This window comes from Lonchura striata, chromosome 1 (assembly GCF_046129695.1).
Source record: "Lonchura striata isolate bLonStr1 chromosome 1, bLonStr1.mat, whole genome shotgun sequence".
Classification (NCBI taxonomy): Eukaryota; Metazoa; Chordata; class Aves; order Passeriformes; family Estrildidae; genus Lonchura; species Lonchura striata.
The window spans coordinates 89752602-89769134 of record NC_134603.1 but is presented as its reverse complement, the minus strand read 5'-3'; the positions used below and the strand labels follow the sequence as shown (position 1 = coordinate 89769134).

General features: G+C 40.9%; 2 protein-coding genes across 5 annotated transcripts in view; one reads left to right on the top strand and one right to left on the bottom strand.

Annotated features, from left to right (window-relative positions):
- DTNBP1 (dystrobrevin binding protein 1) overlaps nt 1-2205 on the top strand; it is a 62312-nt gene extending 60107 nt beyond the window's left edge. For all 3 annotated transcript variants that reach the window (XM_021553254.2, XM_031503954.2, XM_021553264.3), the window contains exon 10: nt 1307-2205. In XM_021553254.2, coding sequence (XP_021408929.1) covers nt 1307-1554 — 248 coding nt within the window. In that variant the 3' untranslated portion in view covers nt 1555-2205. The remainder of the gene's footprint in view (nt 1-1306) is intronic.
- Nucleotides 2206-2831: 626 nt separating this feature from the next.
- The window catches only part of JARID2 (jumonji and AT-rich interaction domain containing 2), a 210144-nt gene continuing 196442 nt past the window's right edge, over nt 2832-16533 (bottom strand). For both annotated transcript variants that reach the window (XM_021553230.3, XM_021553241.2), the window contains exons 13-18: nt 15223-15328; nt 14253-14435; nt 9307-9437; nt 7069-7252; nt 5496-5603; nt 2832-4772 (exon numbers count right to left, since the gene is read on the bottom strand). In XM_021553230.3, the coding sequence (XP_021408905.2) occupies nt 4596-4772; nt 5496-5603; nt 7069-7252; nt 9307-9437; nt 14253-14435; nt 15223-15328 (889 nt within the window). In that variant the 3' untranslated portion in view covers nt 2832-4595. The remainder of the gene's footprint in view (nt 4773-5495; nt 5604-7068; nt 7253-9306; nt 9438-14252; nt 14436-15222; nt 15329-16533) is intronic.

Below are 16533 nucleotides of genomic sequence, written 5' to 3'. Positions count from 1 at the left end.
CATCTAAATGTGGACATACACTGCAATATACTGTACATGTGCTGTAATAATGTTCCAGCACTGCAACGTTACTGCAGTGTTAAGTCTCATGAGTCTTGCTTTTGTGGTTCCAGATATTTTAATTCCCTCTGATTAAGGGCTTTTTGTGCTTGTCTTAAGAACTTGGCACCCCAGTATCAAAGCAGAAAAATTAGATTGGCTTAAAGGTAACCCTTTATTTTGCTGTCAGTGAAGAACTAGGTTGGCAGGGCAAGGTTTGTTTGACAACTGGGCTGAACGCCACAAAAAAAAGGTAAGTTATTTTAATAGCTTGTAAAAATGAGAATCAGCTCAAGACATTGAAATGTTTTCAAATTTGCCTTGCTATAAGCATTGTCAGCTTTTGGACATTGGCTTCACAACATTTCATGGCAGTAAGTTAAACTGCAAAATTGAGTTAGTGCTATCATTCCTGAAAACTCCTCCTCTGTGTGTTGTCTAAATTGATCTAATGCATGCTGGTGCACATCACAAGGCAGGTTCTCTGAAATTTCTAGTGTTAAAATGTAACTCAGATACTTGAGGGGCAGGCATAGACAGTGTAGTTTGAACTGCTCTGCAAACAGTCTGAGCAGAGATAAGGTGTAGCTTACATCCATCTGACCCTTCTGAAAAACTTCTTAATAAAATTTTTAAGAGAATTTTCTCACTAAAGTTACTCATCAGCTGAAGCTGGCTGCTCTGACTATGGAGAACGCTTTTTGTCCATATATAGGAGATAAGGAATAAAGGGCTTTCTTTGGCAGATGACACAGAAAATATTTAGGTATTTCATTATTTTAACATTTTCCTATCAGGAACTGCCCAGGGAAGAGGATCTAATTGTGAAACCTGAGCTTTCGAACTGCAAGCAAACACTGTTATGCTCAACTTGCTTAAAAGTCTTTTCTACATAGGATATGGAAGAAGCAGAGTCTCAAAATCCCACTCCTGTGCACTTGAGCTGTGGCACAGCTCTACCAAAGTATTGTTTTCATGCTGAATTAAATTTGGTTTGCCTTTACATCTTCATTTTTAGTCAAAATGGGTGATGATTGTTATTGCCTGCTTCCTAGTTATTTGTTTGGTTTCGTATTTCCAATCTGTGTAGTTTTATTTCACTGAGTTTATTGAGAGGTTTTCCTCTTGGTATCTTGCGAAAGAAGGAAAACAGCCTGAAAGTGGCTCCTTAACCAGCGCCAAGCTGATGTTAATGCACTGACTTCTCAATCCCCTTGCTGAGCCACAGTTTGACTGTTGTTGCTGTTGCTGTTTTCCCAACTTTCAGGGCCCGACTCCAACACCTACGTGAACGAGATCAGTCTCCAGGTGCCAAGCCAGTCGGAGTTACGGCAGAAACTCTGTTCCCTGTCCTCAACCTGCACCGACTCCGCCAGCCAGGATGCGAGTGAAGGAGAGTCCCCTGTTGTTCAGTCGGATGAAGAGGAGGTTCAAGTGGACACTGCCCTTGCTGCTGTAACTGAGAGAAAGGGTGCTTCAGATGGCAGTGATGAAAGTGACTCTCAAACTATTTGAATCTTAAAACCATATCCTTTAAGAATGACTTCTGAATGAATGAACAAGTGAATGAAGAGCTTGCCTGTGTAACAATTTGCTAACCAAGTGTAACAGCCAGATCTTTTTACTTAGTAATACTGCCTTTTTACAAAATTGCCAGTCATGTGGAGGTTAGTTTTTAAAGAAAAAATTATGCCTAAAGCACACACACTTTAACAGTAGTCTTGGGGCTCAGGGGAGCAGTAAAACTGTTGTATATACTATGTATAAGAGAATTTAAGGGGAAAGGTAGAAGTTACTTTGACCACTAACCTTTATATGGCTGATTGGAAGTACTTAAGAGTTGACGTGTAATACTGAACCCAAATTGTTCCTTGCATGTTTTCAGCTGCTGCAACTGAAGATTTAGGATTCAAACCAAAATGAAAAGTTATTTTCTACTCTTTACTACCTACTGTCTGCCTCCTGCCTTTGTCTACTAACGCAGCAGTGTCTACTGTTCTCACACTTCTTATTCAGGACCAACTTAGTTATAGGTGTTACGGAAAAAATAAGAAACCAAGAAGGAGGAGAGATGCATATGGAAATATTGCACTCCTTGTGGAGCAGGTATCTTAGCATTGTGTACTTACTCCTCTTTCAAGATAAAATAAAGAATTTCTATCCCAACCATGTCTTTTACTTGACTACCTAGGTATTTTATTGATGACAAGTGAATAGAGGAGCCTAACCCAGGAAAAAAAATGATGAGGAGCACCAATGTAATGTGCTTTTCCATGGTAACATCTAAGTGCATGTATTCTAGAAACCTCAGGACCTATAGCCATCATCTCATTCCCGTTTTTTCTGCAGTTGTTTTTCTCTCTGAACTCGAGGTCTGACCATGTCTAATGCCTCTTGCTTGTCAAGTCTCATGCTCTATTTTCAGGGATCTGCTCTCCTTTGAGAAGGCTCCTGGCTCCTGCTCTTCTGCACGGAGGGAAGGAATGTAATCAGAAACAGTGTAAGTAAAAGGATGAGCTGTGATGTAGATCCCTTCCAAAGACCTACCCTGACAAAGCCAATGCTGGGAAGGGGGCTGTCTCCTTGCTGCTTGCCAGATGGGCAGTAGCCAATTTCCTTAAGGATTCTCCTGTTAGCTGACAAAGTGTTTCCTGATCCCTGTCTGGGAAAGGAAGGCTGGAAGCTTCCTACCTACAATTAGAGATTTACTATTCAACAAGGCAGCTTTTGAAAGAAATTTATCTTTTAAATTTCCTCCCTTTACTCTCTCGCTTTCCAGAAGACAGACAAAATGTCCAAAAAAGTTTTGTTTTTTTTATTAAACCTCGTAGTACAAACCTGGAAAGTAAACAAAAAACTGGCAATAAACAACATGAAGTCTTTCCTAACAAGGAAAGAGAGCAGAGCAGCGCTAATAAATTAAATGTCAAACTGTAAGCCATAGTCAGAAGTTTACTGTCAAGAGGGAAAAGTACACAGCAAGGCCATAAAAACCAGACAACCACATTTGAAAACACTTGACTCTGTTTATGTTATTGTTAAATATTCCAAAACAGTTCAGTCTTCTGCAACAACAATCAACAAATTGTATTATAGGACTTTCCTGACAGTCACCACTGGCAAGCTCAGTGCAATATGGGTAGCTACGGTATTGTTGAATTCAATTACGAAACAAAACAGTTTGTGAAAACATTTTCCCTTTTTTATTCCACACATACTGTACACACAACCAGAAAAGGGCAACAGCTACTCCATTATTATTTTTTGTTGTTGTTCAGTGATGTAAGCAGCACTTATAAATGTTACAAGAAAAACCCTGTAAGCATCCAATCCAACCGATGAAGAAAGTGAAACGTAAGGCTTTTCTTCATCTTGTCTCTCTGCCATCCCTCCCCCCACCCCAAGAAAAGGCTCAAGTATTTAAAAAAATTTACAGGCATATGTACAAAAGGTGTGATTTTTTTTGTTACAACATGAAGAGAAAAAATAGACAAGATGAAAGCAAATGCATTTTCACATTCAAAAGAAATATGCAGACTTGCTAGTGGCTCTAAATGTGATCATATAATGAAAAAAATTCAAAACAAAATTAATGCTTGACTGTGTAAAGGTGTGAAAAACAGCAGTGGAATGGAAATGGAATGTTAGAAAGATTGCACGTCTATGACAAAAGAAGCACTTATGGCTTCAATCACTTTTTTCTTTTTTTTATCTCCTTTTTTTTTTTTAAGGATGCTATTGAAGGGTTTTTGATAAAGTAGCCAACAGCACCAAAAAATAACAGAATGGATTTCCTAATGAAATCAGGCACAGTTTTCCCTCACATAACTCCTCAAGGCAGGCAGTCTTTTTTCCTCCTTTTTTTAATTTTTTTTTCATTTTTAAATTTTTTTTTTTTTATTATTTTTTCCCCTCAAAACAGATGCATAGTGATGTGCTGGTAAAAGAGAACATACTCCAAATCTCCTCCTTTTGCCTACAGTTAGGAAACAAAGTCCATCTTCAGCTGCCATAACCTCCCAAAGAAAGTGTGTATTCTCCAATTTAAAAAATTACAAAACTCATCTTGCTGTGACAGAATAAAAGACAGCCAAAGTAAAGCAATTTCTTTCAAGTTTTTGTCTCCTATCCCTTTTCTCTCTAGAAAAATCTGCTCACATGACCGGAGAACAAATTATAAAACACATCAAACTTTAACCTATTCAAAAACTGGGTTAAAAGCCTTTCTTCACAGTTACCAAAAAGGCTTTTTATTTTTTCAGCCATAGGGACAATACAAATTAATATTTTATCAGCCCCTTGCCAGTTTTAAAACAGTGAACATACGGCAGTTTAAAAAAATCAGACTGCTGTATCTATCTAGTCTAAGTACAAAAAAAAAAAATTTCAACAGTTTAATGCTAAAACAAAATTAGTTCTCTAAAACCAGAAGAAAATCTTCTTTAGAGCTAGTGCAAAGACAGCTTGTATTCTACAGCAAGTACTCCAAACTATGGTATAATAATTACAAAAAATATATATAAATTGACAAAATGAGAGTGTTGGCATCTTCAGGATTAACTTGAAGCACTTTTGGATGAACTGGAGGATGAAAGCCTAGATGATGGCACGTCCACTGTCGCTCTCTTACGAGGTCCTCTTTTTGGTGTAGGCTTGCTGATACAGTTCTCAATGCTGCCATTTTTACCAGATACTTTTCCACAGATTTGATTGACAAGACTGATTATTTGTTCCTGTTCAGGAAGTGGGAAAAACAAAACACAAATTAGTATCTGCTCTTCCTCCAGAGTCACTTAAACAGGAGTGCAATGGAGTGCTCAGAAATGCTGGGAAGCCCCATCTTAAAAGGCTGTTTATACCCAGTGCTGCTCTCCAAGACCTAACGTGTCATTTCTCCCACTGCTCTGCTCTTTACCTTTGGGGCCAAGTCCCCTCACAGCTAAAGACATGGAGCCTCAGCCCAGAACCCAGGCACAGTCCTAAGTCCCCATCTTGAGTTCAGGGGTTATTCATCATCACATTTGCTTGGAGTCATTGCTGCACCTCTCATCTGCACATGCTCTGCAAGGATGCTCATGCTGGACTGGAATAAGTCTGCTGAACTTCCAGTTACCAACAGAGGGAAGGTATTCCAAAGTACAGAAGTTACCACAACATAAACAGAGATAGCAAAGCCTCATGTTTCATCCCAAAGCATTAAGTGGCTTCTTAAATTCTGTGGCACATATTTATGGAATTTGTGCTTCAAGTTTCATCTGTGTCATCATGTTCCCTTTGTTTTTTTGGGTTTTTTTTACTTAAATCATAATAAAGCACCTTCTTCTCACATCAAAAAACAAAACCAAGACAAGCCCCCAAACCTAAGACACTTTCCTGAGGCCTCAGTGAGACAAAGGCAGAGTTCAGTGTCCTCCCAGGTGTTGGGTAGCCCGGCCCTGGTGCGGTGTCGTGCTCACCTCATCGTAGCGGTACATCATCTTCAGCCCCCGGCACGACTTCTGCTTCTCCACGTGCCGCAGGGCACACTCCAAGCAGAAGACAACATTTTCATTCTCCTGTACAACCTACATGAAAGAGCAGAGGAGGGGGAGAGGGGAAGAAGTGCAGTTAAGCTCCAAACTGTAGCTGTGTTTTCCACACAATACTCAATTATGGCCTGAATTACACCTGGATTTTAGTACAAGGTGTGAGGCACATTGTGCAATCATTCAGGATGTGCAATAGGTAGAAAGAAAAAAAACTCTAAAAGAGTGCTAATAAATACATAATTTTAAAAAAACCTCCACCAATAATAATGAGGGCTAAATCCAAACAGATAATGCATTTATTGGCATCTTCTATGCAGTCCTAAAGATCTCCTGAAAGGAATAGTTTCCTATTACTTAAAATGCTACCTTGAACAAGGATGTAATAAGCGTAGCCACAGGATTCCTCAAATACTGTCTTGTTCAGCAGAGGTGACATTTGCTCAGCTGGCTGCCTGCCAGGCCTGCACACTCAGCTTGGAATTTAACAACCAAGTTGGGTATTTTTATCCACGACTACTGTTAAAGAGTGATATGGAAGAATCCTTCCCATGATTAAACTTACTCCAGAGCAAATGGACCAGAATTAACAGGTTCCGGTTACTATTTTGTTTTTGGTTTTTTTTTTTAAATAAACTAATTTTAAAGTTACTTCAAACTAATGCTACTTGAAAAGCGGTCTAAAGACATGTATAAAAACATATTTTATCCTAGGGAGGGAAACAGCTACATCTGATTATATGCAGTTATATTTCATTTCCATTAAAAATCTAGCATCTATAACCAAGAAAATCCCAGAGGAAAAAGAACTCCCAAACTGAAAGGACTAACTATGGACTCACATGCACTGCATTATGTTCATCTGAATACTTGTTCCTGGGATTAAAACGGTATATAATGTTGTGGGAGGGGCTTCTGGTATTTTTAATGACATTGCTGTGTTTGTAGGTTCTGTTCTGGATACAGCTCTAAGCCTAGAAGTGTCACTGCAGTGGTCAGCACACCTTCAAAAGCCAGCAGGCATTTCCCTCTTAACAGAGAGAAGGTTTATGGGCTGTTTTTGGACAGGCTGGCAAACAGTTTGATGGATGGGATACATCTCCCCTGCAACTCGGCTTGCAGGGAGAGTCTCAGCATGGGCCGTGGCTGCATGCCTGACTCATGACATGTGTCTGAGCTGTAGCTCATCCTGAGACCTGCTCTGTCACAACTTACTGCTGCTGGCAACCCACAGGTGTCTTTGTTAGCCCTCCTAGTACAGTGCAAACATCTCTTAGGTGTCTGAAGGCACTGGTTCATCCCTTCTGGCAGGGTGGGAAGCCAGCTAACACTGTTGTCTTCTGTCACCACTGGCCAAGGCAGTAAATGCCACGCCACCTCTGTGTCTTGCATGGAGTGCAGGACATGGCTCCATGGCCACCTGCTGTCTCTTAAATACCTGTAGATCCCTGGAATGCTAGTGGAAGGGCACAGTACCCCAGGAGTGGCAAAGGACTGTACCCACCATGGAAAGGTAGCACAGGTGCTGACAGATCTGACACCTCCTCTCTGACGTTTCTAACTGCAACCACTTTCGAGGCTTTTTCTTGCCATCCACGCTGGTGCTGCTGGTGTCGTGGCTGCCGTAGCGCGCCGAGGAGTGGAGACCGGCCTCGTACAGCTGCCGCCGCTGCCTCAGCTCCGTGTCCCTGTGAACGGGGGCACAATCAGACACTGGCACTGCCTCCAGCCACCACAGAGCCACACAGTCACCCCTTTACCCCACTCCTCACTGAAACCTGAGCTCCACACGCAAAGCCCTGAGTGTTGTTGGAGGTTGGTGCCATTCCCTAAGCATGGCAGACACAGCCAGCGCCCGGGAAACGCTGCCTAATTGCAAAAGCTATCTCCGGATTTTAACAGCGACCACTGTATCAAGCCAATGGTTCTCAAACTGCTCCACAGAGAAGTGGGGACTGCCGAGGACTTCCTGGAGGTCGATGGTTGCTCGAGCCATGTGGAGAGTCAGGAGCTGTGGTTAACATGACTGTCATTCCTGAAGTTGCCAAAAGCCACCTTGAGGAAGAGGAGCCGTGGCCGTCAGGAGTAACAGCCCCTTCATCAGGAGGCAGAGATGAACCAAGGACCTGCTGCCATAAGGTGCTTCAGGCAGGAAAGGGGGAGCAGGGCAAGTGACTATGCCAAAAGACGAGGATCTTGCTGTACACCCAGGGAAAAAGAAGGAGATGTCAATAAAGGACAACCACCAAGCCCTCCGGCCGCCCTTCACCCATGGCATCTCTAAGGCGGACAATACCTCCTGTGCTGAACTCTTCAGCTTTAGGAGAGCAGGTTGGGTTGGAGCTGAGTGGAAGACAGCAAGTGTAGAGTGAGCTGAGCAGATGGAAGGGGAGGATAAAAAAATGCACCACCAGACACAGCTGAAGATGAGTGGAGAGCCAAGCTAAGCAAATGGCACGGGCAAACTGAGCAACCAAGGCATATCAGGAGAAGAGGCAGCAAGAGACACAACAAACAAGCAAAACAAAACAAAGGAAAAAAAAAATATGGTACAGTGTTCCACTTCAGATGTCTTTTTTTTTTTTTCTCCTTTTTTTTTAGATTTTGTTGTCTGGGCTTTTGTTTCCTATAACCAGCCACAGGAAGGATCCGTATCCTCCAGTGAATTCCAACCTATGTATAAGAACAAGTTTGAGAACCACTCTGATAAAGGTCGATGTGATGGTCTAAGAGCAAGCACCAACATTTCGCCTTTTGTACTTGCAGACTTCCTCTTCAAGGGGAAAAAAAAGGCACTTGAAAGTGGTTATTCCCACAGGAGAGCCACCTGCAGGTAAAGCAGTCAGCACACCTCTTTGCATTTCTTTCTGAACACTAAACAACACATGGGCTGTTTTCCCCTTCAATATGTCACTGGAAATTTTCCAAATGAACATGCTAGTTAGTTAAATACAGTTTGTAGACTCCATTCATCAAAACTTTCTTGACATCTCGAGTATCAGTTGTCACAAACTTGAAAGATAGGTAGCAACTACATGGTAGGGAACAAAAGAGAAGATCATTACACAGGAAGCCAGGCAACATTGTATTTTCTTTTCTCACCAATCTTAAGAGAAACCCTTAATATCTGTCCTTAATACTGGAGAGAAAAAGGAGTGTGACGCTTTTACTCTTTAAAACACTGGAGTTCTAATGCCAGATGCGTTACCATGCATGCACAATTGCTCTCTTACTATTTAAAACCAAGACAACTTTCTGCATACAAAGGACCTTTTGCACCTATAGTATAACAGTCTTGATACTGAAGACAAGGGTTCCTGGTGCAAAACCCACTACAGACATGGATTGACAGTGACTACTGATGGCAAGAGGCTGAAAAATTCAAGGAAGGTATTTAACCACTTGGCACCACATAGTTCACATAATGCATCAGGAAATCTCAACTCTCAGCACCAAGAATTAACAAAATAAAAACCTAGTGCAAACTGCAGTTTCAATTTTTATAAGATGTCTAAAGTAGGGAATTTTTAGAATTCAGACATCCTAACATGGACACTGTCACATCAGCTACAACCAAGGAAGCTGCTTCTTCCATATGTGCCTGTCTTCAGGTACATCTGCTGGGCTTTGGCTTGGATAATTAGGGACAAAGTGTGTCTGAAAGGGTTACTTACGTCACGTCATCCACCTCTGGAGTCTGTCAATGGAAACAAAAGAGGTAAGCAAGCCCCCAATCCATTACCTGAGCTCTCCCAGGAGCGATGATATCGTACTCAGAGTCGGTCCGTTTTCTTTTTTTGCTTCTGCTGTTGCAATCTGATAAAGTAACTTTTCCATTGAAAATGGTTTGGCTATACGGCGTCGCTTCATTTCCTGGGACAGGAGAAATTTGCCACATTAGTTCCTGAACAAATTTGAAAATAAAATGTTACCAAGAATTAATTCAATATTAGTTAATTAAATTATTGATACTAATAAGCTGAAGCAAAAAGTAGCCTTTTGAAACAACCACAAGTAAAATCTTTCCATAGTCCCAGTTTATGTTCCAGGCACCTCAAAATTCTCTCCCTAAAAATTTTTTCTGTGGAGGCCAAGAGGAGCAACACCATCATTCAAGTTCAGTAATACTGGATGGCTCAGAGTACAAACAGTGTAAGATCTATACATATGACATACTTGAAACCCAGGACTAGTGTTACTTCACATCTTTTAAAACAAACCTAGCAGAACAGGCAGATGCTAGGGAAAAGAGACAAAAGGCAAAAGAGGGGGGTTCAGTTCTGCCTGTTACAGATTCCTCTCTGTGAAAGCTTTAAAGTTATGTTTTTCACTCAATACAAACTGAATTATTTTGGTATCTGAAACCCTTTTGATAATTCTTAAGTAGGCAAATTCCTTGATGTAATGTGCAGGTGGGAAAAGTGTACCACTTTCACAGTACCTCTAGAGGTCTGTTTTGGCTTATGTAGAGTCAGGGAGTTCAAAACAAGCTAACACTGGACTATAATGTGAGGGTGACATTTCTGGTTAGTGGTTAAACCTGCCAAATACCTACTCAGCACACACAATCCCAAAGATTTTATTTGTTACATTATTTTTTTTACCCTGTTCTATAACTGTAATTATATGCTCTGGCTATTTCTTTTTTTCACAACAAATGGATTTATAATAAAATCAATAATTTTTAGTAGCACCAATTGTGTGCATTCAAGTGATAACTATCACGTAAAATGGAACAGCAGCCTTTGCTGACCAAAATGGGTTCAAAAGGGGTTCAGAGGTAAGAAAAGTATTCTTCAGAAGCTATTTGCTCTGCTAGACCCTGTGTGTGGTTGGAACAGCTGCATGGTTAGGATTGGTGTGGGAAGATTTTTCCATGTTAGGTTTGCTTAGTCTGAGGCTGTGTACACAAGAACAGACTCCAGTCTAGGGAAGAATCCTGCACAGGCAACATACACAGCCATGGTGGGTGGCTGGACAAGAAAGCAAGGTCAGCTCCAGCTGGGTGACAGCTCAGGGACACCCTGAGCCAGAGCAGGGTTTAGCACAACTTGCTGTATCTCTGCATTTATCTGAATTTCTGAACCTATGTGCATTTTTCTCATCCATACAGAGAAATACACAGGTAAGTATTTTACAACAGACTTGTACTCATTATTTCTTTTAGTGCCTGCCTGATTATTTCTTGTGATGCATTTTTCAATGTCATGAAAGTCAGTGAACATTCACATTATAATTATCATCAGTCTGGCACTTGTGATCTCTCTTGCTCTCATACATCTCTTGGTAATTCCTTTCCCAGTACTCTTCTATTTAATGCAGAAGCTAATTAATAATTTTAACCATTGATCTCTGCTGTGCTTTTTCTAGTTCCTCTACATTCCTTCTGTAATTAGGGGATCTGAATTGCACAAACCACCAAGACTAAAAAGTGCCAGAGCAGTTTCTGCTTTGTTACCTATTCTCTCCTTCTAATTCTTAACATTCAATGTATTTTTGTTATGCAGAGCACTTGACTGACAGCTCCATAGGAATCCAAAGACCTCTTCTCTCAATAGCAAGAGCCCATCTCTGTATTTGTCACATTATGATTATGTTTTTAAATTTAACATTTACCAACACTGAACTTAATCTTCCATTTTCTCACTTGCATCACTCAATATCAGGAAATCTTTCTGTAACACGTCATAGCTTTAATTTTTGCTGCCATTACCATTAATACCCTCAGCATGAAGGATTTGTTTTGCTATGGAACTTCCCTTACTAGGTTATTTAGGGATACTTTAAACTGTGCTTGTACAAACTCCTGAGGAATGCAGAAAAAGACTGTCTACATTCATGATAAAAACTGACCTATCCTCTGCTTTTCTTTAAATCAGTTTTGGTTTTTTGGTATGTGAACTGCACCTTTCAATTTATTTATAAGCCTTTTCTCCTAAAAATGCTCACAGACTCTCTCAGCTGCAACTCTTGTCCTTACCTACTTCCAAAAGTTTTACGGCCTGGATGCCATGACCTTGCTGCAAAAGCCATCATGGTGGTTGCCCTGTTCTCATTTTTTTGTACATTTACTTCCACAGCAGTGGTTATATTGCGTTTTACTGCTTTTCCAAGGATCCTACTCTCCGCTCTCCACCACAGCCCAGCTCTTTTCTAGTGAGGATATCAGGTACACTTCTGTAGGATCACTTTCCCTTTGGTTTCATCTGAAGGAGCTCAGGGTGGGACAGCTCTGTGACAGGTGCCAAGGAGTGGGAAACCTGTGGCATTTTAAAGGCATGTTCTTCATGTTCTTCATGTTCTTAAACTGGAGCTGGGGAAATACATGTCCAGCCCCTGCCAGCATCTTCCAGGGAGTACTCTGCTAATACCACAGCTTTCCTATTTGGGAGATCAGGTGCACAAGGATTGTGTCACTGGTATCAGAGTTAAACCTGGTTTATGGACTGTAAGCTTTCCAGTGTGTGCAGCAGTGCTGCTCCAGCTGGAATACTTAACTCCATCTCTCCTCTGTAGTTCTTCCTCTTGTATTACCAGCTGAATCTCTTCCCACCTAATTTCTGGTAGGCCCTAGCACCAAAGCCTCCTCTAAAACCAGACATTCCCTCTTGTTTCCAAACCTCTAACCCAGAGTGCCTTCATTTAGTCCAGCATTCTGTACTTCAGTTTCCTAAATTAGTTTCACTGACTTTGCCCAATGCCTTATTTGAAGCTATGGAGCTATCCCTTTGCCACTCCAAGCACACACTCTTCCACCACAACTCTAAATCTTCTTATCCTTACCTTAAAATTTCAAGAGCTCTTAGGGTGCTTTTTAAAACCAGCAACTTTGTTCCAAATATGGCCTAGTTTAAACCTCACTGTCCCTTTACACAGGTGTTTATATAAACCCTTTTATTCCAACATTTTTTCCAAAGTGCTTGTAAGACTGAAATCAATGCAATTTCTGATGTAGAATTTCATTTTTGCATGTATTAAAGGAGATGGAGCAGTCATTCAATACAAAAATGAAACAACATCATTTCAGTAATATAAAGAGAGTCACTATAAAAAAATCAGGTCACAGTATCACAGGATGAAAACAAAGTTAATTTATCAAATGCTAAAAACTGTCAGTATTGCTGTGGAGAACGAATAGACAGAAGGTTCAGTTGTTTACCAGAGAGTTCATTTAACAGTCCAAAAGGGGGATCTTGCCCATTACACACAATGTCTCACCACCTCTGGAAAGCACAGTCCTGGCCGGCATTGTAGCAAAGATGGCAATGTGCCTTGGCAAAGTGGAGGAACCAAAGAAAAATTTCCAAAATTAAAGGGAATTAAGAACATATGACAGTTTGAAGACGGAAAGGGAAGGGGAAAAAAAATGAAATAAAAGAACAACACAGTAGATGTTTCAAAAGTGTAAGTTCAAGTGGTTCTTGTGAAGTTTGTGAGAGCTGTGACTTCAATTTCCAAGGTAGATTATCACAGACTGTAATCGATGGATATTCAGCCATCTTATATTTACCCAGTGCAAAGCTCTTAAAAATTAATCAAAAGAAACTGTTCTTCAAAATTTGAGGCACCAAGAGCTGTTTAATTGCTGCATAGTGATTTCTGTCTCTTACAGGAGTAGCATTTTCACGATATCAAGCACGTGTTCAGTAGAGAGATAAATACAGGACATGGAGTTAATATAATCATGTACGTTCCGACAGGAAAGGTCAGCTCAGGATTCTTATGCCTTACTTATAGATATACACAATTCCCACGTTCCCCCAAAATAAATATATAATAAAATAACCTTTTATTTCAAACTAAGTTAATATACAATTAGTATAACCAGGCTGGAAGAATTCCATTTACCCAAAAGAAGCAATCCCTAACTGTGGAAATATTACAGTTAATTACTTAGTAACTTGGTCTGAAGCTGTAAAGGACAATTTACTAGTGGCTTAGCTATAAAACACTACCAAAATATTATCTGTAACCCAGAGTGTATTTCAGAAGGTTGGGAACACAGTTAGTAATGTGTATTCTTTGTCCAAGAACACAGAAATGTAGCCAGAATGATGATGACTGGACAAATCACCTGTTTCTGCAGGCAACGTGCCTTCGTCAGTTGTGTGAGAAGGGAATGGGAAGGTTATTTATTTACATCTAGTATTGGATGGGCTGGTCAGTGAACCTAAGGATTTTCAAGTTAATTAAAATTGAAATTGCCCTGATCAACAGCTTTTCCTGAATGAAGGGGCAGAGAAAAACAAGCAATACAGCTGTGAGTATTAAGTGACTCTGCCTACCATAAGAGCTAACGAGCACAGTTATTTAGATATTTGCACCTGAGATTCTAATGATTCTAGAAAACATCACTTAAAAAAAACAATTAGTAAGCATAATACCATGTATAATCATTAGCTCTGAAGGGATTTTTGAAAAGCTTCCTTGCAAACTGGTCTGCAGGCACAACAATCTTCTGAATTTTTTTATATATACACAAGTCTTTAACTGTCAGTTAACAACTCAGTCACTTTTCTGACAACACTGGATCATCTTATGCCTTGCAGAATTTTTTCCTTTCTTTATTTATTAATCCAGGAAAACAGACGTAGTAGCACTACTGTCATAATGCTACCAATCCTGGAATGTCTGCTGTCCTTTTAGAGGGCAGGGCCGTGAATCCATTTTAACTCCTTTTCTCCTTACCTTGGCTGTTTTAAAGCCCATACTTGTCCACTGGGTGGTAGCAAAGTGCACCGATTCGGAAACACTATAGCCACAACATACTTTGGACACAAAGGATCCAGGAAAACAGACAACAAACTGCCCACTCTGCTGTACAGTACGGTGCACCCTGATCCCCTCCTTACACAAGACCTCTGGGGAGATCTGGAAAGAAACAGAAAAAAAAGAGAGAGAAAAGCAGTCAATGGGAACTTTCTTCCTGGCTGGGTGCTGCCACACGCTCCTGCTTGCGGAGCAAAGCTGGGCTCTGCAAACAGCTCCGCTCCGGTGGCTCTCCCTCTCCTATTCCGAACCTCAGCGTTGGGAGTGACAACTGCAGAAATGCCTCTCCTCAAACCAACGGTTTAAACTCCCACATGCCCAAGGACAGAACACGGTCTGCTCCTACGGAAAGCAATGTGGATCATTCAGCTTTCCACCTGATCTTTTCCGACTTGGCATTAAATCCATTGTGCTACTGCACTTCTGTGAGATGCTAACATGGGTAGCCTAACATGGGTAGCCCATGCTAACAAGGCAGGGTGTTTTGTTATGAGCTCCCCAATTTGCACTTAAATGTACACAAAAATAAGATTGTTATCCAAAAGATAAACAAAGGAGGCAAAAATACGTAAGTATTCGATTTCTCCTATCTATGCTGGCATCATAAAATGTCAGTCATGGCAGGTGAACTGATTAGATCCCACTCCCTTTGTGAGGCTACACACAGTATTAAAAATGGACATTTATTGTATTTATGTGTTTGTTTTTATATGAATACATAGTAACAGCCTTGTTAGAAAAATACCATGTGGGTAAGCATTGCACACAGAAAGTAGCCCCTGCTGCATCACTGCAGTGCAAAACAAAACCAAAATAAATCCCCAACCAACCAGCCTCCTGATTAGCCTAGGGTTCTCAAATGGGAACATCTCTCCCAGTGTTAACCTACCATTACATTACTTTCAAGCATTTCCAGCCCTGGAGTGCCATTGGCTTGCAGCAGGGTATGTACCACATCATCAAGTTTGTTCTCCTCTGCAGCAGGAATGCAATACCTGTTGTTTTGTCAGAGGAAAAGAGAAATATTTACTGTGGAGTAAATAATGGTCCACAGCTACACAATAACAGACAATTCAGACCAACACATTGATTAGAAGAAAGAAATTCAATACAGGGTTTCACACACAGTTCTTTTGGTAAAACTGAGGATTGAAGGGAAGTTGTTTATTCAGACTCAGTCTGATCATGTTCAGTAAGTATCAGAAGACAAAAAAATCCCCAAAACAGAAATGTGAAAACTCAGTCCTCTGTAGAGTTGGATGAGAGAAACCAGCAATCGATTGATGGTCATTTTAACAGCACCAAACCAGCTAATTATGGACAAAAGCTTGCATCTTGTGTGCACCAATGTATGTTGTTATCTTTACCATAAAAGATTGTATTTATTATCAACCAAAGGATCTTCACATTTAGTAATATTTAGTAACATTTTCTGTTTGTAACAGTCAAGAAATCACAAATTCCCTCTACTCAGTGCATGAAGTTGCCCAAGACCTTCTTGCCTTGCTTACTTAACAAATCCCACATCCCTCCTCTCCCTTGCAACAGAAGACCTGACTAAAAGCAGCCAAAGTGGCAGGAGAGGTTTCAAACTCAGCTGGGAATCTGCCAAGTTGCACATCCTCTTCTCTTTAGAAGCCAAGGAAGCAGCTGTCCTCTTGTGCTCACTGCCAGCACTGCTCCCTCAGCAGAATGACAAGAAGTAACACAGGAGTCTTGAGTCTTAGAGCCACACATCCAGAGAACTGCTGTTATTCTGGATGCAGGGAGGTGATATGGTGACAATTGGTCACTGCTCTTGCCTGCAGCCTATCCAAGGGGTGATGCTCAGCCAAGTCAAAAGCATCTCCAGCTTTACCATGACTTACCCTTTCCCTTTAGGCAATGAGACCTCAAGCTGGAGTCCCACACCAGAAACGCACACACACACACGCATACACACACAGAGTCGTTTTTCCAAACTTGGAACAAGACAATGAAGCTGGAAAGATTTTGGGGAACTGGTACAGTCTTCCTGCCATTCATCTGATCTCTCCAGCAACTTTATGAAGTGTTCTGCTGACCTTACACACCTGACACAGGGTACTTGCTAGTAACATAACTCTGTGTGCATCGCAGAGGGTTATTCGGACTGAAGAGTCTGTAGGAAGCTGCACTTCCTATACTCTGAACACCTCCCCACTGTTCACTCTACTGATGA